This window comes from Microcaecilia unicolor, chromosome 4 (assembly GCF_901765095.1).
Source record: "Microcaecilia unicolor chromosome 4, aMicUni1.1, whole genome shotgun sequence".
Classification (NCBI taxonomy): Eukaryota; Metazoa; Chordata; class Amphibia; order Gymnophiona; family Siphonopidae; genus Microcaecilia; species Microcaecilia unicolor.
In genome coordinates, this window is record NC_044034.1 from 342,089,714 (window position 1) to 342,113,976 (window position 24,263).

A 24,263-nucleotide genomic window follows, 5' to 3' on the forward strand; every position below is an offset into this window, starting at 1 on the left:
CCTCATAAGTCTGCAATTTTTGTGCTTCAGCTGTAACTTTCAATTTATTATTGGAGCATATGAATTTAAGATCTTCCTCAGTCAATGCAGCACGTTTCAGTTTGATATTGTGGATCTTCCTCAGTATCTTTGGTGATCGTGTGCCTTTTATATACCCATCTATCAAGGACACCTCTCTTCACAAAGACTTTATTTTTCCCTCAATGCAAATTTTCCAAGAAGTTGTTATCTTTCTATTTAGGCCCAGGATCCTCAAAGGTAATAATTTTGGCTGTACAATAGTGTATTTGGTTAAAATTTCCATAATATCCAAAGGCTGTTTTTATACAAATTATGGCCTTATTCATCCTATTTATCAAACTCCTTACTGTAGGTGTTAGATTCAACTTGGGTATCCTTTCTCTCTCCTGGAGTCCAGCAAATTTATCTGTATCAATATAAGCCAGCAGCTCAACTGCTAATTCCTCCACCTCTGGGTCCTTCTGCAAGTCTTCTTCCTCTTCATGATTTCTGTTCCTGTCTTTTTGGACTTGCGGAGGCTTGTGCATATTTATTTATTGGATTTATTAACTGCCTTTATACACAGATTCACCCAAGGCGGTGTACAGTAGGTACAGTTTGACATAAAACTTAAGACAATTTTGTTATCAGCATAACAATAGTAAAATAAGCAAGTATAAACATAAATACAAAAGATGAGGTAAACTTGAAAACAGTAAATTGAAACCTAATAACAGAACTACTGTGAAAGAGTATCAACTTTTTTCTTCTTTTCCTGTCCCTCATTTGTCATGCTACCTTGCATTTGTGGAGCTGGTCTCTCCATCTCCACCGCATCTATCACAGAAACCTTCCCCGTTGCTGCTTCCAAAAATACTCCCTGGCCTCGTGGTTCAGTACTGCAACACGGGAAGCTCAGGTTCAAAATGTTTTGTTTCACTGGTACACCATGGAGGCAATGTACTTTATTCTGGGAAGGAAGGATATATAAGTAAGGGTATATATACTGCCACTGGAAAACCCTGCCCTAGAAAATGTGCTGAGGAAGGGTTCCTAGAGCTGCCAAGATATGCTGCCCACTAGTATTTGGTTCAAAGATGGACAATGACGGAGCAAGAAAAAGCAACTCCGTGCATAAATTGCTTGTTATTATATGTTTGATATTTAAAAATGGGTCCATATGCATCTATGGCATTTTTTAATCGTTTATTTTTAACCACGTTTTATATATATTAATTTGATAATAAGCTTTCCTGCCAATAAAGATTTCCCGAATTTGAGACTTGTTGATGTTGACGCACAATTAAAGGAATCTGCCAAATGCCAACATCATGTGTTTTGGGCGGCCGGTTTCCTTCTCATTCCCCTGTACGTTACGTCAGACGCTACACGCACCCAATCATCTTTCCACTATTAAAACCTCCTTGTTTGTTTCCACCACGCCCACGCTTCTTGCGCCCGCCCCCTTCTCGCTCAGTCTCCGCCCCACCACCTACAAGAATCTGGAGAGAGCGGCTACATTATAGCCCACTAGGCCCTGGCCTAGAGCAAGGTAAGAAGCCGAGCTTGTTCTATCTTACAACTTACAAGTGTGGGTTTGGAGAGTAGAAGATCGGCGTTGTCCTCCATACCCAGCACTGCCCTTTCTGGGATAAAAGAAATCACCCCTTGGTGCCTTCTCTGGAGTATCAGAAAGTAGGGGGGAGTGGGGGATTACGTAGCACAGCACTCCGGGATCCGGAGAATTTGCTTGGGATATTAGAGAATAGGGAGAATTCTGCCCGTCCCGAGGTAGCTACAGGAAGAGGATGCATTGGAGCCGACTCTGTGGGTGCTTGAGCACCCCCCAATATTGAGAAAATTCCTTGTATGTGTCCAAGGAGGGGTTATTTTCATTGGGCTTAGCACCCCCAATAATTTTGAAAAGTTGGCTGCTATGAGAGGATGTAGGCACCAACTTTTCAGAATGATTGAGATGCTAAACACAACTCAAAAGTATACCTCCCTGGACACAATCAAGGAACTCGCTCAATATTGGCGGTGCTCACAGCACCCACAAAGCTGGTTACATATGGGGTTAGCATCTCCCAGCGTTGCCCTTTCTGGTGACAGGTGAATTGCTCAACACTCTCTCCGCACAGAGCTGAATGGATTTAGTTTTACCCTCCTTGCACTGCCAAAGGGAAGGATCCTTTTCTCCCTAAAGCAGGATTAAGATAGTGGGGGCACAAGCAGTGGCAATGTGTGGTTTGAAAAACAGCAGTGATTATTACCACCTGTGTCTTTCTGCACCTCCTGTTACCAAAGTGAAGGGAGTGTGCCAGTATCTGTTGTCTGTGTACCTTCACCTGGGCCCAGTACAGGGGTGAAAGCCACTCAGTTAACAGGAGTATAGATCGTTTACTTGCTGTTCCAGTGTAAGGTTGTCTGGTAGTCAAATTAAAAACATAAAAACAGGGGGACTTTGGTGATCTCCAGTAGCCGCTTGAACCCTGAGGGTTATGTCAATAATTTAACCACCTTTAACTGGTGGATGGAGTGTCTAATAAAGGTTTAGTAGTAAGCCGTTTGGATTTTTCTTTTTATTGGTAGCATGATTGACTGATTATGTTAGGCTTCTCTTCCTGTCACATTTGTTTGGGGGCCTTTGTTTTTTTGTTTTGTTTCTGAGTTATTGATTTAATTGACTTATAAACCGCTAATCTCTGAAGGGGTTTTTTTCCCCCAGTAATGTAGGAACCCCTCAAAACTTACAAAAAAAAAGTGTTTGTGTACAGCTTCTCCCCTGACCTCCCATGTGTACTTAACTGAATAGAAGTTGGGCAAGCTTTTTAGAAACCCAGTTTGCATGCAGAAAAAAATATGCTTACATGGATGGGACATATTGCAGGACGAGCTTAGGAAATTGGAAGACTGGGCATCCAAATGGCAGATGAAATTTAATGTGGGCACATTGGAAAGAATAATCTGAATCATAGTTACCTGATGCTAGGTCAGCTTTCAAGAAAAAAAATCAGTGTCGTCGTAGATAATACGTTGAAATATTCTGCTCGGTGTGTGGCGACTGTCACGTCTGTGGCCGTGACCACCCTCAGACTTACCTTATTCCTGGGGGTCAGCTTCCTAGCTGGCTCCTGTTTCTTCTGTCTGTCCTTTCTGAGCTAGCTCTGGCTCTCTGTGCTGGCTGCATCCAGCAGCATGTCACTAATTGCCTCACTATACTGCACCTGTGGGTGTTGCCTGGGTTAGCTCTCTCTCTCTCTCTCTCTCTGTGTGCTGGCTGCTTCCAGCATGACTCTAATTGCTTCACTACACTACACCTGGGTGTGGGAAGTCTCTCTGTGTTTCACTGTGCTTTCTGCCTGCTCTGTGGTTTGTGCCTGAACAGCCTCCGTAGTTGCTTAGAGATTGCTGCAGCTGTGCCTTTGGTGTTGAAGGGCTTTATTAAGCATTTAGAGACTGCAGCCTTTGCATTGCCAATGCCTCCGCAGTGCCTTAGGTCCCGAGGTTAGTGTGCTGTTTGCACAGTTAGCTTTCCTTGTCTTTTCTTGTGGGCTTCCAGCTCTTCTGCTTTGCTAGTTACTATCACCTGTGGGCCTTGCCTTCTGGCTCAGGGTATTATTGCTCTGTGGGCTTCCAGCTCTTCTGTGCCTATTGCCCTGTAGGCTTCCAGCTCTTCTGTGCCTATTGCCCTGTGGGCCTCCAGTCTATCTGCGTATATCCCTTTTACCTGTGGGCTTCCAGGCCTTCTGGGTGTATTACTGCGGCCTGGAGGTTTCCAGCCTTTCTGTGTTTATTATTCTCTGTGGGCTTCTAGCCTTTCTGTTATCCCTGTGCAGTGGTGCAGCAGCACACTGTCTGAGTCTAGTTCCGTGCCCTGTCGCCCTCGTGTATCCCAGATCCAGGGTGGGTCCTCTGGATCTTCAGTTCCTGCCTTGTCCTGCCGGCCACCTGCACTTCGGAGCTCAACTCCGGAGGAACGGTGGCTAAGTGCAGGAGAAGCTGTTCCTGTTTCGTCTGTTCTAGTTGCCTGCCTTGTACTACTCCAGTCCAGAGTTCCAGTACTGCTCTTCTGTGTTTCCAGTCCCGAGGTGGTCTTGCCTGCCGCTCCTCGGCAGTGGCCCAAGGGCTCACGAACTCCAGTCCTGCCTCGAGGACCTGACAGAATGCCAAGGGCCTCGAGAACGCAACAGCGGCTGCAAAAAAAGCAAACAGGATGCTAGGAATTATTTGGAAAGGGATGGTGAATAAGACTGAAAATACTATAATGCCTTTGTATCACTTCATAATGCGACCACACCTTGAGTATTGTGTTCAGTTCTGGTCGCTGTATCTCAAAAAAGATATAGCGGAATTAGAAAAGATTCAAAGAAGTGACTAAAATGATAAAAAGGGATGGAACTCCTCTCATATGAGGAAAGGCTAAAGAGGTTAGGGCTCTTCAGCTTGGAAAAGAGACGGCTGAGGGGAGATATGATTGAGTTCTACAAACTCCTGAGTGGTGTAGAATGAGTAGAAGTAAATTGGGGTGTTTTTTTTTACTCGTTCCAAAAGTACAAAGACTAGGGGATACTCAAGGAAGTTAACATGAAAATATTTTTAAAACAAATAGGAGGAAATATTTTTTCACTCAATGAATAGTTAAGCTCTGGAACTCTTTGCCGGACGGTGTAGTAACAGCGGTTAACATGTCTGGGTTTAAAAAAGGTTTGGACAGATTCCTGGAGGAAAAGCCCATAGACTGCTATTGAGACAGACATGGGGAAGCAACTGCTTGCACCGGGGTTGGTAGCATGGAATGTTGCTACTAATTGGGTTTCTGCCAGGTACTTGTGACTGTTTGGAAAACAGGATACTGGGCTAGATGGACCATTGGTCTGACCCAATATGGCTACTTTTATGTTATGTTTAGTCAGCAGCACTCAGGGCTCCATTTTGAGGTAGTTTTTAAAATGAAACTATATTACTAATGAGTCAGAAGCCCAAAGCAGCAGAAAGCTGCTGGGCCCCAAAAGAAATAAGAAACATACTTCCTCTTCAATAAATGAACACCCTTCTATCTTCCCTCAAGTCCAACCCTTCTCTGCATGCTGAATACATAATAAGGAATGGTTGCTAGCTCCATATTTGGCAGTACTGCTTTTAAGAAATGGAGTGTTTATGTTTAGGAGAGCTGATTATATTTTTTTAATCTCATAGACAAGTAAGTTAATTGCACTTGTACCCTTCGCTTTTCATTCCAGGGCTGACAGTTAACTGACTTTCCGATATGAGGATCTATTTCAGAGCACACATGGCGTCAGTGAGTGGTCTGTTGAACCTTTGTCTGCTCTGTGTACTGGGTAAGTTCCATGCTGAATTTCTGTTCAGCAGGTTAGACATTGGGAACCCTTCATAGAGATAATGTGCTACTAGATTGGAGATCAGAACCATGGTCTAATAGGGCTGGAAGGAATCCAAAATGATTCATTCAGCTTCCTGTCACTAGACATGATGCTTCTACCTGTATCATCCCAGACAAATGTTTGGAGGCTTCTAAGAGCAGGTTGGATAAAGACCAAGATGCACCCAGGTTCCTGCACTGGACTATACTCGCAGTTAAAAAGCTCATTCCAAGAGCTGACCTAAATATTCCCTGGTATAATCTTCATATTCCACTACTGTAATTAAACCCCAGCCATTCATTGGCTTTAGACAGCAGTTTCTTCTAATTACTTTTATTATTCCACTAACACACTAAGGGGCGCTTTTACCAAGCTGCGGTAAAATGTGGGCACGTGGGATTACTGTGTGCCGAGGCTAGTAAAAACTACGCTCGACCACCTAAATTTCCGGAAAGCACTAAAAACAGACCTGTTCAGAAAAGCATACCCCACCGATCCAACATAACAAACCTGGATACCTGCGACACAACGTAACCAAAGACTGTAACGGACATATCCTAACTCTTCCGCTCCCTCTCTAAGTTCCCCCAATTGTATTTACCATACATGTACCTCATCCTATCGGAATATCACCTTGTATTTGTTCATACTGGAATCGGCTAACGCCGTTTACGGTACTGTGTAAGCCACATTGAGCCTGCAAAAAGGTGGGAAAATGTGGGATACAAATATAACCAATAAATAAAATAGTAACCCTGGTATGCTCTGGAAGACTTCTGTAACGTTACTGCCCACCCTTCTCTTTTCTAAGCTAAACAAACTCATCACCTGTCGTTTCCACGGTTTTGTTGGGAAGTCCTGATGATGTGAATGCTAAGCGTCTTTTAAGCAGGTAGGAGAGTTTTGTGACTGTCATGTGCTAAGAACTTGTATGTTGTGACGAAGTATGTGTGCCATTTAGTTCTAGAATTTTGACTTTATTTACTTTATTTAATAGTGTTAGATTTAACTACTGAGCTGTAGGATTTCTGACTAGGCGAATACAAGATTTTATGGATATTGCAATTTGATTTTAATGTTAAACTTTGTGAGCCTATAGGGACGAGTGGGCTACAGGTTGAAATAAATAACCCTTGTCTTTGCAAATCACATTACTTTGTATTATTTTGGTTGTTCTTGATAATCCTTTCCAGTGTGGAGCTTCCGTAGAGTGTTGTAAAATGTAGCTGGTTCGGTAAGTGCTAGGTATGCATGCAAAGGCTTTTAAGAAAGTAGATTTTGAAAAATAAAATACATTCTACAAGTGGTCAGTAAAGCTGATCTTTTATTTTAGAGCTGCATAAGGTATCTTGCTGAAAAGGGGAGAGAGATTGGCAGACATGAACCACAGAAACCTCTCTGCCTTTCAAATCTGGCCGTACAAATGCTTACATTTATAGCTCTTAAACCACAGATGAGGTAATTAATCAGTTCTATTCAGGAAAATTAATAGATCAGCAAAATACGAAAGACATGGAGGCATATTTTCAAAGCACTTAGCCTTCCAAAGTTCCATAGGTTTCTATGGAACTTTGGAAGGCTAAGTGCTTTGAAAATATGCCTCATGGTCTTTGATAAATACTTTGATATGTAGGATACAGATATTTTAAGGAAAAAAGAGGACAAAGCAACAAATGGGGCAAAGACCTCTACAGAAAAGTCAGTCAGAATAAAGTAACGTAGACGTTGACCCAATGATCATTGGTCAACATTGAGCCTTCAAATAGGTGGGGAAATGGGTACAAATGTAATAAGTAAATGATAAACAAACATAGGAAGTGTTGCTTAGGAAACTTCATTGTCTGGTGCTTTCAGTAAAGTTTCTTAAGTAACGCTTCCTATGTTGGTTTGTCATTGGGTCAAACTTTAAGGAAAAAGAGGAACATAGTATTTCTGTAAAAACCCAACAGTTACATATTGCCTATTTAAACTTAAACTTAATAGCTATGGTTTGGGAACAGGAGTAAAGAAATAAATTAACAGAGCTATGTGGGGGGGGAGGGGGAGAGGCAAAGCAAGTTGGTTCAGGATGCTGCTATCCCTGACTAACTAGGTAACTGTCTGTATAAAGTTAGGATAGTAAAAAAGCTGTCCTAACTTTAGTTGGGTATCTGGGTGTCATCTGAATATTGCTGGCACCTAGGTAAGTTCTGGGGGCTGCAGTATCCTCAGATATTCAGTACCAGTATTGGAGTATGGCCCGGTGCCAAATGGCCAGGTATTAGAAGCCTGTGGTACCTAGTGTAAAAATGCTGATTGCCAGAGGCTGGAAGGAGAATATGCTGGCTCCTGGACCACGAGAAGGAATAGGAGATGGTGCAGATCCGAGGAGAGGGGAAGGTGAGATGCTGGACATGGGGTGAGTGGGTAGGGAAGGGAAGGCAAGATGCTAGATCCATTAGAGGTAAGCAGTGGGAGGGAGAAATTTTGGACTCATTGGAAGTTGCTGGCCACCTGGGGAGTAGGGGGGTGTAGAAAGGGAAAGGAGGGATAACCGGCCACCATGGAAATGGCGTGAAGCAGGGATGCTGACTGAGTTAGAGGGGTAGGGGATAGACTGAATACAAGTGGGAGGGTATGGCCTTCAGCTGCCCATGGAGGCAGAGGTTTGGGGGGGAGTGTATGGCTGAAGGTTTGCTTAGGGGCTAGATACCCTGTGGGCTGGGCCTAGTTGAACAGCATGTTCATGTTTCTTCAGGTTTGTTTTGGTTTCTTTTTTTTAAGGGAAAATGAAGCCCAGTGCTGCCATTTGCGTTCCTGGGAAAAGGGCCTGGAGAGAGGGAGCATGGCAATAGTTATTGAAACAATCACTAAGGAAGTTGGAATAGCTAAGAGGTCTTTTCATGAAGAACAGGAAAACATATTAAATCCATGCTTGTATAGCAAAGACAATAAGAAGACATAAGGTCAGAATGAATAAGTGGTAGGTTGTGTGTGCTATCAGTACATGTTGGAAGACAGCAGAGCGACACAGGGTGTAGGAGCAGTGGCGTTCCTAGGGGGGGGGGGGGCGCGGTGGGTGCGGTCCGCCCCCCGCGCGTGCCTGTCCTTCGTTCGTTCCATGCTCCCTCTGCCCCGGAACAGGTTCCGTTCCGGGGCAGAGGGAGCATGGAACGAACGAAGGACAGGCACGCGCGGCACCCCTCCCTCCCCCCAGCAGCGTGCACCCGGGGGGGGTCACGGGGGGGTGTCCTTTCGCCGGGGGGGGTCACGCTGCACCCGGGGGGCGGGGCGCATCGACGATCCGCCCCGGGTGTCAGCCCCCCTAGGAACGCCACTGTGTAGGATTCATGGATTAGACCCTGGGAACCACATTCTGAAAAGTAATTTGTGCATCACAGACCATTTGCATATTATCCCCCAGATTCTATATAGACCAACTAAATTTGGGCATTCGGGGCAGATGCGTGCGCATACTAATTCGTTAATGAGGTGTCAACAATTGGAGTTAATTGGTATCAGTTTGTATTTGTGCGCGCATCTGCCCTAGTCACTATTCTATAACATTCTCACCTACATTTTATAGCGTTCAACTTTAAAGGGGCGTAGCTATGGGAGGAGTATGGGCAGATCAGGGTGGAAATGACATTATTCCATAACATCGCGCCTAAGTTGAGCGCCATCTTTACACCGTGTTTCAGAGGGCATAGATCCAGCACCTAACGTTAGTAGTGAGATCTATGGTAAACTAGTAGTCAAAGGGCATGCACTCTTTGCAGAACACAATCTTAAAGGCCCTTTTACTAAGATGCACTAGGGTGTCTCAGCGTTTAGTGTCAGCCGATTTGTAGCATGAGCTAAAAGCGCTAGCGCACCTTTGTAAAAGACCTCCTTAGTTCAGATCTTTTCAGTATTTAACTTTGGGAGCCATTTACGGAATCCAGCTCTAAGGAGGTATTTCGGTAGTAATTCTGTAATATAGGTACTAAAATGTATGTGCCAATTATGAGCATAAATATTTAGAATACTACCCGTGCTACCCCGGGCGGTGATTATGGGGTAGCCCTGTGAATAACTCGGCCAGTCGAGGGATATAAATGTGAAAATAAGTGTTTTATTCACCTGAGCCCTGGGACCTGTCGCTTCACGGGCCAGGAACATCAGATTCAACAGTTTCTCTTATTTAGTAACAGTCTTGAGTAGGCCTCTGGCTAGCAGGCCAAGCAGTTTGTGGCTGCTAGGGCTGCCCCGCCCCCAAGCACAGCCTGTAAGTTCTCCAGTCTTCCGAGACTCAGGTCTGGCCCCAGCAAGGCTTGCAAGTCTTAACAGAAAGCAAAGTTGGCTTATCTCGGCCAGGTCACAGCAGCTAAACGTATGCAGTAAAGCCACAAGACTTGAACTTCAGTTCTTCTGTCCCTGGGCCAGGGTTGCCAGCTGGGGAAAATTTTCCCAGCCCGAAACAGCCGTAAACCCGCCCGTAGCCAATCCCCGTCTTCCGCGTCACCTAACCCCGCCTCCCACATCACTAACCCCGCCTCCCACGTCATCCCTGACGTCAGCCCCACCCCGGAAAAGCTTCTATTGGACCGAATTGAACCAATAGAAGCCCCGCCGAACTCGCACAGCGGCGACGGGAAAACCGGCCAAAAAACTGCGGCCGGCGAAATTTTCCCCCCGCTGCTGGCGAAAACCCGCCCAATTGGGCAGTAAAACCACCCACCTGGCAACCTTGCCCTGGGCCCTCATAACCTCAGTCTGACCCTGTCTTTTAAGCTCCCAGGTATTGACTCCGCCCCTCCCGGCTCACTTCCTCCCGGGGCGGTATTGGTGCTTTAAGGTGATCCAGGCTAGTTAGAGAGTGATTTTTCTTAAGGGTGAGGGACAGTGTTCTATAAACTCCCTTACACTACCATTTGTGTGTACATAGGTGAAATTCTGGCAGTTATGTGCATAAGTGCTATACTGTAAATACCCGCTTAACTTACACACCCTCTGATTCTATAAAGGTTGCCAAAAATTGTGCTTGCAAATTTGTCTGCACTTCCAATTTGTTTGTGTAATATAAGAGAATAACAAGCCATTTGGAGCCAATAATTGGCTTTTTAACAATTATTGGCACTAATTAGATTTAATTAGGACTTATATGTGTAAAATTAGGCATGGGATCTATGCTTAAAATGTACGTGCGGCCCGAAAAAGGGAGCGTGGAAATGGTAGGGTTGTGAGTTTCAGGGTGGATCAGGGGCATGGTTTCGAGTTACACACGTAACTAGAATACTAGCGCTCCACACACAAATTTAGGTGTGGCCATTTGTACCAAATTTTCGTTGGCGCAAACGGCAGTGCCTGATTTATGCATGACCTCTCCACTTAAGTGTTAATTCTAAAACTGCGCCAAACTTTAGACATAACTTAGAGAATACTGCTTAAGCGGGTTTTGGTCAGCGCTATATAGTGTCTATTTTGCAAGGCGGGTGTACACAGGGCGGAGCATGGACAGAACACAAACTTGCAGGCATAAGTTTATGTACACATAAATGGTAGCACTCTTGTGACTGGTGTAAATGCTTGTGCTTAACATTTAAACATGTATATATTCAATTAGGTTAGTATTCCAGAAAGAAAAATAGGTGCCTGTATTCCTTTATAGAATAGATTCCTAGCAGGTACCCTCTGGCCACCTAATTATAGGCGCCCAGTTATAAAACTGTCCATGATAATTTTGTAATAAGGCACCTAAATGAATAGAGCAGGAAGGTGCCTGTGTGCCATCTAAGGGGCCGATATTCAGATCGCAGGGGGCAGTCTGGCTGACTCCCGCAGTTGGTGGAGAGACTAGAGATTCAATGCCGGGCCCTTTAAGGCAACTGGCATTGAATTGCCGGTTTAAACTTAACTGAGCAAACCAATATTCAGCGCTGGCCAGTTAAGTTTAAACCGGCCAAAGATAGGCCTGCTATTTCGGTGGCCCAATTTGGCCGCCAAACTTAGCCAGCGATGCGCTGAATATTCACGGACAGCTGGTTAAGTGCTATTTTAGCCAGCCAGGAGCCGTTCCTGCTTAAATAGTGCTGAATATCGGGGGGGGGGGGGGGGGGGGGGGGGGGGGGTGTATGTTCTTATGTTAGTACAGATCCTGATGAACTGGCACCTGGCTTGAGAATTCTGACATTTGGACAAGCTCGGGGCCAGGCATAAGTGTTAGCACATGTAAATCCACTCCGCTGAGCCTGCTTAATCTACAGGCATCACCTACTTGCAGCATGCATCTTTTAGGTGAGACCTAGTTTTTATAAGAAGCCTATATATGAGACAGTGGTTTATAAAATTGACTCATAATACACTGTCACCAGGATCTACTTATTTGAAAACAAAACGCTCTTTAGCTTGTGCTTCCTGTATTCTGCTTTGACTAAGAGCAGCATAGAAATGTAAGGTACATCTTTGCTATAAGATGTTGTATCAGTGGTATCTGACCCCCAGCCGATTGTCTCGCATCTTTAAAACAGGCGAGGTGAATTGCTGGCGTAAATGCGGGGCAGAGGGCACCTTTTGGCATGTGTGGTGGGAGTGCCCGGTGATACAGACTTTCTGGAAAGACCTGCAGGTGAGACTGCAGAGAGGCCTGGGCTCTGAGATTACATTAAACCCTGGCCTATGTTTGTTAAATATACCAATGAGGGAGAGACCTGACTCTCAGCATGGTCTCTTGACATATATTGTTACAGCAGCCAGGACATTAATAGCAAGACAATGGAAACAACTTGCGGCACCCATGGTGGATCAAGTACTGGCTAAGGTGGATTATTGTTGCTTGATGGATAAACTCACAGCCTTAAAGAGAGGAGGAATGGTGAGATTTTTCAAAACCTGGACCCCGTATCTGGAGTGGCGAGGACTAACCATATGATAAGTGACCACTGGGGGTCCTCCAGTGCAGGGAGAGACTGATATATTCATGGGATGTTTTGGAGTGGGGGGGGGGAGGGACTGGGGAAACTTGATGTTATGTACATGGGTTTAAGATTAAGTTGCTTTGTTCGCTTGGAGTGTTGTGATGTAATGGTACAGAAAATTAATAAAAACATTTTTTTTAATTGTAACGTACATCTTTATATTAGAAAGCCAAGAAATGTTTACCTTTTTTATGAAGTTAATTTTCAAAGCCATTTCTGAGGGTAAAGCAATAAATAGACATATATAATATCACCCTCTGTATGTTCAGGTAAATTTATGCGCATAAACTTTCTCACTCTTTAAGGAATTAGCAGTTATGTGTCTACTTTTAAAAGTTCAAACCTATTTGCAGAAAACTTTTGTACCCCTAAATAGCAACTATAAATGTGTGCATTGTTCTCTTGGGGTCATTTTCGCTTTTCACTAATGGGGGCAGTTAATAATATATCTCTTTCCGTACATTGCTATACATTTTCCTTAAAATGTGGCCGTTTATATGTAATGCCCTGTCATAGGTTTTAGGTTACAGTTTTTATCTCTCTTTTTTAGAGTCAACTGCACTAGCGTCAAATAACCACATCGAGCTTATATCGGAGAATTTCCGCCATATCCTCACCTGGGAAGCTGGAAACCAGAGCACCAACCCAACACATTATAGGGTGCAGTATGTCGATTTTAGGTGGGTTACATTTGTACCTTCTGTCACTGATTCATACAGTCCTCAAGAGTGACTTCTTTCTTGGTGCTTTTCTTCCCTCTGTTGCTTTTGTGGACATTCTGTTTCCTGTTTTCTTGAAAGAATTATCTTTCTGATTGTAATATTGTCCAGTGGTTAAAGCAGGTTACTTTTTCATGTGCCGTATTTTTCCTAATTTGAATTAAAAAGTAATGAAAACATTTCCTTTCCTTTCTCTACCTTAATGGTCAAATACTAGTGGTGGGTTATATATGTTAATCTGAACTATTATCCAAAGTGCAAAACAGGGGGAATCCTCTACGATGACGAATCACAGCAGATGAAAGTAGAGGCTAACCAAAGACGATTCACCACTGGTGAATTGAGTCCAACAGTCTTTTTTTATAAAAAGAAACGTGCTTTCATTTTCTCAATATTGCTGAGGTAGTGAACAATGCAGAGGAATTGTAAACTATGAGTCTGACAGGCAAATCTTTAACTGATACAAGATCATGTAATTCCACTTTACCTTCATTGTCACTGGTTGCCAGTGCACTTTCAGGTGTTAACTGTTGGTCTTGGCCCACAATGCTGTGTGTGACCAGCTTCCTTCAACTCTCTCTGGTCTGATATCTCAATATGTCCCAGGGTGGCAGTTAAGATCTGAGGGTGAATGTAGATTGGTGATAAGCAGTTGCGTACCAAGGGGGGGCGGTCCGCCCCGGGTGCACGCCGCTGGGGGGGTGCCGCGCGCCTGTCGGCTCTTCGTTTTCATGAAAACGAAGAGCCAGCAGGCGCGCGGCACCCCCCCCCCCCCAGCGGCGTGCACCCGGGGGGGGGGGGGGGGTTTCTTTCGCCAGGGGATCAGGGGTTCTTTCGCCGGGGGGGGGGACGCTGCGCATCGGCGATACGCCCCGGGTGTCAGCCAGCCCCCCCTAGGAACGCCACTGGTGATAAGATCTCTGTCTAGAGCTCATTGGGCTTTCGCAAGCACCAGTGCCTTTTCTTATTTGTGGAATGCCCTACCAGGGAGGGTGAGGGTGGAAGGGTCACTTAAGCGATTCAAGAAATTGTTGAAGGCACTTTTTTTTTTTTTTTCACTACAGCCTCTGGAACATCATTGCATGACAGCAGTTAATTTTTATTATTCTTTAGCTTTTATTTACTTTTAGGTGCGTGTGTGCTGGATTGAGTTTGCTTTCCTATCTAATGTGCTGGAGTTTGGTTTTTTTTTTCTGTTGACCTTGCTTTTGTATTTTCTATTGTTCACCGCTGAGTTCTTTATTAAGCCAAGCGGTATAGCAAATTTTGAAATAAACTCTAAACATATGCGCCATATGCGTGTTCGAATTGTTTCACTGTTTTGTTAGATGCATTGTTTCAAATGCTTGCTGTCCACTTGTAAATGCCAGCCTGAAAGATCGGTTCTAGGTGGGTGCTAAAAAATAATTATGATTTGAAAAGCCTACTTTATTGTAGCAGAGTGCCTGGGAGGGATGGTTTTCCTACAACTAAATCCTCATTCTTTGCTTAGGAGCAGGGGCTCTCTAACAAGAGCAGAAAGGGAGTAATTTTTATAAGGGACTTTATACATTATTCAAGCTCAACTTCATAATGTCTCGCTACCGTTTTGAAATTTCTATTATAAGACTTTGTATTTCGAATTACTATGTAAGCCGCATTGAGCCTGCATTGTGTGGGAAAGCGCGGGGTACAAATGTAATAATAAATAAAAATAATAATAAATACATGCTCAAGTGGGCTCTTACAAAACTGCCCAGGGGTATACGTGTGCACAAAGTAGGCACACAGACGGCAGCACCTACTTTTAGGGTAATTTTATATAGCACCAACACAAGGGTAATGGGCATCCTAGGCAAACCTTTAGTCTTATGCCCCCTCCCCCACTCCATAAAATTTCAGGCCTCTAATCTGTCCCCTTCCCAAGACATCAGGATTTTAAATATTAACCTTTGGAGGGGGAGGGTGTATGTAAATATGACCATGTGAGGTGTGATTTATTTATACCACAAGATAGAGGGATATCAACTGCATAATCATGCAAATTTCAGCCTCAGGTATGGACTAATTACGTCTTTAAAAAAATGTATCGATAAAACGTATGGTTTTTGGAAAAATGCTTTTGAAAAATAGCAAACTTAAAACATCTATATCTCTGTAATCTCTGTGAAAAAAAATTGCAGTGTCCCTTTCAACTGACCCTATAGTACACAATACTTTCAAAAACGAAAGTTACCCAAATGTACTCCTCCAGACTTTTATAGCCTTTATCTCAGTTATTTGTAACCCCACTTTTGGTACTTTTCACTCAGTGGGTCACGTATATATATAATGAGGGCAAGTTCCAAAAGTCATTTACCCAGGTAAATTGGCTGTTTGAAAATTACCCACATTTCCTGCAGGTAAAAGTTTGCATTGGTGGCTCCTTGAATTTGTGTGGCTGTTGGGGTCTTTTTTTTTTGGGGGGGGGGCTTTAACTGCAGCCATCTTTGCTGCCCCCCCCCCCAAAAGCGCTGCTGCCCTAGGCATTTTTTCAAGCAAGTTTACCCTAATGGACCAGCTTAATTCCACCAGATCACCTACGATACTCCTGCTAAGACGTCGACGCTTACTCTGACCTCAATGTTATACTCAATCCCTCATCTTCTTCCCTCCATCCTTTACCATTTCCCTCCTATTCTCCTTCCCTTCCACCTATCATATCCTTGTCTACCTTCCCTATTCTAGTTCATTACGTTCTTTTCACATGTCGTTTGTAATGCCTTTCATAATGTAAGTAGTTATGATCAACACAATTTATAATACTGTTCCTACATTTCCTTGTTTTTACTGTATTCTTTACCATGTAAGATGATTTATTTTACTATGTAAGCCGCACTGGACCTGCTGTATGTGGGGGAAAGAGCGGGGTACAAATGTAATAAATAAAATAAACCCCAAAGAATAGCAAGATTCTGGAATCCTAAAGAGTGACAAGATTCCATGCAGAATCTCAGAGTAGCAACATTCCATGTAGAACCCCAAAGAATAGCAATATTCTGGAATCCTAAAGAGTGACAAGATTCCATGCAAAATCTCAAACAGTAGCAACATTCCATGTAGAATGTTATACTCAATCCCTCATCTTCTTCCCTCCATCCTTTACCATTTCCCTCCCATTCTCCTTCCCTTCCACCTATCATATCCTTGTCTACCTTCCCTATTCTAGTTCATTACGTTCTTTTCACATGTCCTTTGTAATGCCTTTCATAATGTAAGTAGTTATGATCAACACAATTTATAATACTGTTCCTACATTTCCTTGTTTTTTTACTGTATTCTTTACCATGTAAGATGCTTTCTTTTACTATGTAAGTCGCACTGGACCTGCTGTATGTGGGAAAGAGCGGGGTACAATTGTAATAAATAAAATAAATAAATTTATAATTTATAATACTGTTCCTACATTTCCTTATTTTTACTGTATTCTTTACCATGTAAGATGCTTTCTTTTACTATGTAAGTCGCACTGGACCTGCTGTATGTGGGAAAGAGCGGGGTACAATTGTAATAAATAAAATAAATAAATAGGCAGCCCTGATTTTTATAGAGCTCTTTTTCATGTGTAAAAAGGAGTCTTATAAAATTGTATAGGGTACATACATGTAAGAAGTAGGATTCCCAGGGAGTGCCTACTTTTATGTGATCTGCCTGTGGACATGCCCAGGGGCAGAGTTGCTCCATGTTTATTTTATAAAATACAACTCGTACAACACCCCAAACTACCAAATTTCTTCAAATTGGACCATTAGATAAAAAAAAGCTCAGTACCATGTAGTATTTTTCACGGTACTTGCTAAACTCTCCTTATAGGTCTGTAATTTTCATTTTGCTTTAAGGCATTCTTTTCTCATTAATTGATGAATCTTTCTTTATGGTTCCCTTATGTTTTAAGCTTTTATTTGTAAACAAAACTTAACTTCTGGGTCCATCAATAGCCTCCTTCGGCATGATCATGTTTCGCAAGTATCCGCATCAGGACGCAGGCCCCTGGAAACAAAAGTTGACAGTATAAAACAAAAAGTGAGGAGAGTGGATGAGGATACCAAAAAAATTTTTTTTATTCACATGAAAATTAAAAATTTTAAAACCTGATGTACATAAGAATGACCCGACACGGCCGTGTTTCAGCCCTAAGGCCTGCCTCAGGGGTCTTTATAACCTCAGAGAATGTAGCAATTGCAGACATCCCTTCGGAGAGGAGTTTTACAAGCTTGTTTCGCTTTTTAATATATATTTCATATATATTCTTTAGAAGAGAGGAGACACACAGATCTTAGAGAGTTCTGTTTCGTTATTTCCCTTGGAGTACACGTTTTGAGCTACATTCTCTGAGGTTATAAAGACCCCTGAGGCAGGCCTTAGGGCCGAAACACGGCCGTGTCGGGTCATTCTTATGTACATCAGGTTTTTAAATTTTTAATTTTCATGTGAATAAAAAAAATTTTTTGGTATCCTCATCCACTCTCCTCACTTTTTGTTTTATACTTCACGGTTTCGTGAGGGTTTTCACCTCCTTTTTTGGTTTTTGCTTCAACAAAAGTTGACAACCATATTAAAAAAAAAACAAAAAACAAATCTTCTGGCACAAAGATTTTGAAAATAATATATAGTCATACATTTCTTCTGTGCGGCCTACCTGTAAATATTCAGCAAACCTTCATGTTTTCAAACACTATTCTTACATCGAAAAGATGGCGGCGGCGTGCTCTATATAGTTTAAATAGGCATCAGCTGATGTCCAACAGCCAATGATAACACACTAAAGTTATTCATTCTGTTTCTTCATTAAGCCCTCTCGGGTCTACTGTATTTAACACAAATATCCAGTGGTGTTCTTTAAAATTCAAAAATCATTCTCCACTTCCAACTCAAGACTCCGTTCCTTTTACCTTGCTGCACCATATGCCTGGAATAGACTTCCTGAGCCAGTACGTCAAGCTCTATCTCTGGCCGTCTTCAAATCTAGGCTAAAAGCCCACCTTTTTGATGCTGCTTTTAACTCCTAATCCCTATTCACTTGTTCAGTACCCATGTCTGTTTTATCATTCCCACCTTAATTCTCTTATCCCTTATTTGTCTTGTTTGTCCTGATTAGATTGTAAGCTTTTTCGAACAGGGACTGTCTCTTCATGTTCAAGTTTACAGCGCTGCATACGTCTAGTGGCACTATAGAAATAAGTAGTAGTAATTCACCACCCTCTCACCCACTCTCAACTTTGTCCAGTAACAAAGAATGATTATACTTTTGCCAGTGTGATTCCTGGCCAGTTTTAATATAGAACTTATGCTCATTAAGTCTTAACTTGACTGGGCAAGAAGTCCGTTGCAGGGGCACACGATTACATATACTGCCAATCGAGTATCGTAAGTTGTGGCACATCTGGGAGTGCAGCTTACTTTTCATGTGCAAATATTGCCAAACTGGTCACTCAATAGTAGAATCACACCATTGGCAATGTCCGCAGCCTGCAAGATTACCTTCAATCTGCATCCGGATAACACCACTCAGTCTTCGTCTAGGTATATAATCACCACATGGTGTTGAAACGCTATGGTAGGTGGATCTTGGAATACTGACAAGAGACTTAAAATTGACCAGTGACTTTGTAGTCTATGAATAATAGCTGTTACCAATTGAGTATAAGGTAAAATAAATGTCAAAAGGTCCACCTGTTCCTGCTGTCGATATTGCAGAAGTAGAGAATGTTGGACATACCTATCTCTCAAATGAGCTTGTTTCAGAGTCCATTCTGGGCAACCTCATTGTAGAAACCAGGGTGGAAAATAGGCAGAGTGAGGACACACACGACTCTCAAACCTTTACAGGAGAGGGAGGAGGCATTAATTTATTAACGTTTACTTTTTCTGCTTGACTTTAAAGAAAGAGAAAGAAGTGGAACTATTCAAAAGAATGTTTCAATACCACCCACCTAAGCTGTGACCTGACGGATGAATTCACGGATCCACGTGGACAGTATTCAGCAAAAGCAGAGGCCTTAATGGAGAATGGAACATCTGTCTGGGTGAATTATGTGAAGCTTTTTACCCCAATTCATCAAAGTAAGTCTTGTCTAGGCTGCAAGTTATCATGCAGAATGTCTCAGGCATGGGCATAGCCAGACACCCAATTTTGGATGGGCCTGGGCCCGGGCCCAAGGTGGGTGGGCAGAAGAACCCCACCCCATCCCACAGGTGATTTGGTCTCTCCTTCTCTTGCCTGCATGCCATATGGTCTCTCAAATATCCCCCCTCTCCTGCACACCTTTTAAATTTCAGATTTTCACCGGCAGTGAGGAGCAACTAATACACACTACTCATGTAGGCCCCACATCCTTTCCACTGATGCAGCTTCCTGTTTCTGCATAGGCGGGAATATGTCAGAGGGGAAGGCTTTGGGGCCGGTGTGAGCAGTATGTATCAGTCACTGCTTCCTGCAGGCGAAGCTCTGCTATTTATAAGGTATGCAGGAGGGACAGCTGTTGGGAGTTTTCAGCCTGGGAATCTCTGCCAGCCACATCATAGGTGTGCTGCTACTGGTGGGCCTGAGTTCAAAGTGGGTGGGCCTGGGCCCACCCAAGCCCACCCTTGGCTACGCCACTGGTCTCAGGTTTGATCCCTGATCAGGTCTCTTCAGCAGGGGCTGGGATGCTGTTGAGGCAGTGTTCATATCCCCTTGTGTGTGAAAGAGTGATGATCATTGCTTGTGGGTGACACCTAGGTTAATTTTATAAAGCATTTTCCATGCGTAAAGGGTGTTGTTAAACTTTATTGTGTAAATGTATGTACGTGCAGGATGTCAGACTCGCAGAAACAGAAGCCTGCGCAGCCTTCTACATGGAATGTTGCTAATGAAATAGCAACATTCCATCTAGAATCTCCAATAGTATCTATTTTATTTTTGTTACATTTGTACCCTGCACTTTCCCACTCATGGCAGGCTCAATGCGGCTTACATGGGACAATAGAGGGTTAAGTGACTTGCCCAGAGTCACAAGGAGCTGCCTGTGCCTGAAGTGGGAATTGAACTCAGTTCCCCAGGACCAAAGTCCACCACCCTAACCACTAGGCCACTCCTCCACTCTGATAGACTGCTGAGCTGGTTATTTGAGATCTTGTTTTTTCAGTGCTATTTCTTAACGTGCGTTTAAATCTGGGATCCAGAGGAAGATAGGTAAAATGTATAAATACTTATAATCTCTGCTTTTCTTTAAATACAGCAATTCTCGGTCCACCCACAGTCCATATCACCGGTTACGATGGCTACCTCATCACAATCCAACCTCCAGTCTGCCATCTCAAGTCGCCGGACAAACAGAGGTTCCTCTCTCTGGTCCCTGATGTGTATCCCGAGCTTATATATAAAGTCACATTAATAAAAGCAGGAGTTACAAATGAGGTAAATAGTGTAATTAGAGACTGGAGAGAACTCAGACAACCAAGGCAGAAAACAAAATCTAAATTTTATCGTTATTGTATGGAAATATGAATCTTTTTTTCTGGCTTATTTCTTTACTAAAATGTATTAGTCAAACATGTGTGGGATATGCATAGAGGAATCCTGTGCAGAAGGAATGGATCCTCAGAAGCTTAGCTGAAATTGGGTGGCGGAGCAGGTGGGGGGAAGAGGGGGTGGTGATTGGGAGGAGAGGATAGGGGAGGGCAGACTTATATGGTCTGTACCAGAGCCGGTGATGGGAGGAGGGACTGGTGGTTGGGAGGCGGGAAATACTGCTGGGCAGACTTATATGGTCTGTGCCCTGAAAAGGACAGGTACAAATTCAAGGTAAGGTATACACATATGAGTTTGTCTTGGGCAGACTGGATGGACCATGCAGGTCTTTTTCTGCCGTCATCTACTATGTTACTATGTTATTACTTGCCAACAGTGAGAAGAAAGGGAATGGGATTTGATATACTGCCTTTCTGTGGGTACAATCTAAGTGGTTTACATACTATATAAAGGTACTTATTTTGTACCTGGTGCGATGGAGGGTTAAGTGACTTGCCCAGAGTTTCAAGAAGCTGCAGTGGGAATCTAACCCAGTTCCCCAGGATCAAAGTCTGCTGCGTTACCCACTAGGCTACTCCTCCACTCCTCCAAGAAGACAAGCTTGAAAGTAAAGAGTATGGTGCATAACTCATTAGGAGTGTGGTACACCAGAGATACCTAAAAATAGTTTTTCTTTCTTTACAAAGCTTGCTTAACTATCATTTTAAAGCTACAGTTTATCAAATTGATTGAAAAAGAAAACCCATAAGAATTACAGCAGGTTAAATTAAATTCAATTACACACAACAAATAAAAGAGATTAAATAGGAAAATTAATACAAAACATTGGAAAATTCAAACAGTTTCTGCAGGAAAATCTGTATATGCTTCTAAGCTTATGTAAAATGTGATGGGGAATTTTTTTTCCATACATATGTTCCTTTTGTAAATGGGATTATGCATGTAAAGTTTTGTCCTGCTCCCACCACAACCCTTTGAAATATCTGTGTGGTATGCATTTCCACATGTAAATAGTGGGTTTCAGACATCGTCATTTAAATATTTTTTAATTTACTCCTTGCAAGCTCAAAAGCTATTGAAACTGTGTACATTCAGGTTCATTAGGTATCTTTCTGTCCCTGGAGGGCGTACAATCTGAATCTGAGATTGTATCTGCAGCAATGAAAAGATGGGATTTGAACTGGGGTCCCCTGGCTCTCAGCACATTGCTCTAACCATTAGGCTACTCCTCCAGGATTGTAATCTGCCCATGTAAATTTCACTATTTATATATGGAGGTGCTCCTAAAATAAGGGAAATGTGTGTTTGGCCTGGTCTTGTTATATCCTATAAGGCTGTTTTCCCTGGAGGGAGCTAGGCCAGAAACTGTGAAAATAACCTTCCACAGCTGTCTGAGTTTGGCTTAAAATCTAACTCTGTCAGAATCCATTTATCCTCTACTGGTACTTTTTATACACTTAGAAAGGAAGTGCTATCCATCAGTGTTGTTCTTAGGTTCACAGTTTTCTGCTCTTGAAGACTGTTGTCTCAAAATGCCTAGGCACCTGCCTGGGGCTACCCCGTGGCCACTTATGGGGTCTATCCCCAGCACAGCTCAGGTCCACCTGCATCTGCCACTTGTGCTGTACACTAGCACCCTCCTCCCACCAACTGGGTCACAACCGCCGCTGGGCGAGTCATCTACTCTCAAATTATCCCCAGTGATTTCTAGGTTACTGGGGCCACACTCCCAGTGGTCCCACAGTTCCCAGGAAGCACTCACAGACCCAACACAGGATTCTTTTATCAGTCCAGACAGCAGAGTTAACAAACTAAACAGGTTTATTGTCACACTGGAACAATGAACAAAAAATATGCAATCAGCAAAACAGTAACAGGTAACTGAAATATGGATCAATTATAACATTAACTAGACATCTGTATACTGTCTCAGCAGTACCTGGGAAGATCAGGATATATAACTGTTCACAGAGCCTTAGCAGAGGTCTGTCTCTTTCTTCTCCTGGGCTAAGACTGAAGCAACAGCCAGTACTACTGGGTAATTTTTTAAACTGCAGGCCAGTCAGAGCCTAGTCAACAAGTTTTTAAAGTATACTGCTACTTGCTTCCTGCTTGTGTTAAAGAAAAAAAACCCCATTCAGTTCCCTTTATAGCAAAGAAACACCACCTGCTGGCCAAATAGGAGAAATACATTTCAGGACATAATCAAGACAGGAAAATATCCAATACATTTTACAGGCTTAAAACACACTTGTTTCTTCACAACTGTCATGGCACATCATTGTGATACTCATTCAGCTACATGGAAGCCACCATGTCTGCATCACTTAGCTCTTGTGACCTGGAAGGTTAAGAACATGATAATAGCCATACTGGGTCAGAACAATGGTCCATCTAGCCCAGTATCCTCTTTCCAATGGTGGTCAGGTCACAAATACCTAGCAAAAACCCAAATAGCAACATTCCATGCTACCAATCCCAGGGCAAGCAGTGGCTTCCCCCATGACTGTCTCAATAGCAGACTATGGGCTTTTCCTCCAGGAACTTGTCCAAACCTTATCCCTTAACCACTGTTACCACATCCTTTGGCAATGAGTTCCAGAGCTTAACTATTTGTTGAGTGAAAACATATTTCCTCCTATTTGTTTTCAAAATATTTCCATGTAACTTCATTGAGGGTCCCCTAGCCTTTGTACTTTTTTGAAATTCACTTCTACTCATTCTGCACCACTCAGGATTTTGTAGACCTCAAATCTCCCCTCAGCCGTCTCTTCCAAGCTGATGAGCTCTAACCTCCTTAGCCATTCCTCTTATGAGAAGAATTCCATCCCCTTTATCATTTTGGTTGCTCTTCTTTGAACCTTTTCTAATTCTGCTATATCTTTTTTGAGATAGGGCGACCAGATCTGAACGCAATACTCAAGGTGCGGTCGCACTATCGAGCGATACAGAGGCATTGTAGTATTCTCAGGCTTATTTACCATCCCTTTCCTAATAATTCCTAGCATCCTGTTTGCTATTTTTGGCTGCCGCCACACTCTGAACAAAAAATTTAAATGTGTTCTCTACAAAGACACCTAGATCTTTTTCTTGGGTGCTGACCCCCAAGGTGGGCCCTAGCATCCGGTAACTATGATTTGGTTTATTCTTTCCATTGTGCATCACTTTGCATTTGTCCACATTTAAATTTCATCTGCCATTTGAATGCCCAATTTTCCAATTTCCCAAGGTCTTCCTGCAACACAGTCCACATGTGTTTTAACAACCTTGAATAGTTTTGTGTCATCTGCAAATTTAATCACCACTCTTTGTTCCAATTTCCAGATCTTTTATATATATGTTAAATAGCACCAGTCTCAGTACAGATCCCTGCAGCACTCCATTATTCAGCCTCCTCCACTGAGAGAAATGGCCATTTAACCCTACTGAGGGCCAGATGCACTAAACTTAACAAGCCATTAATGAGCAAGTAGTAAACCCTGGCATGCACTAAAAGCCATTTTACGACGGCGGTAGCAGCTAACGAAAACGGAATGCAGATGAGCAAAATTGTGTAGAAATCCTATTGTAATGAGATGCACTAACCTTTTTCGATTGCCTTAACGCTGGAAAATCTAACAAGAGGTCTGTACCTCTCGTTGGGGCTGCGCGGGACAAAACTTGGCCCAAAGTAACAAAAAAAAAAACAAATCGG

General features: G+C 43.0%; 1 protein-coding gene across 4 annotated transcripts in view; it reads left to right on the top strand.

The window, feature by feature from the left end:
- Nucleotides 1-1,455: 1,455 nt before the first annotated feature.
- The window catches only part of LOC115468129 (interferon alpha/beta receptor 2-like), a 51,000-nt gene continuing 28,192 nt past the window's right edge, over nt 1,456-24,263 (top strand). For all 4 annotated transcript variants that reach the window (XM_030199663.1, XM_030199662.1, XM_030199661.1 and 1 more), the window contains exons 1-5: nt 1,456-1,552; nt 5,244-5,342; nt 12,870-12,999; nt 18,941-19,119; nt 20,277-20,455. In XM_030199663.1, coding sequence (XP_030055523.1) covers nt 5,270-5,342; nt 12,870-12,999; nt 18,941-19,119; nt 20,277-20,455 — 561 coding nt within the window. In that variant the 5' untranslated portion in view covers nt 1,456-1,552; nt 5,244-5,269. The remainder of the gene's footprint in view (nt 1,553-5,243; nt 5,343-12,869; nt 13,000-18,940; nt 19,120-20,276; nt 20,456-24,263) is intronic.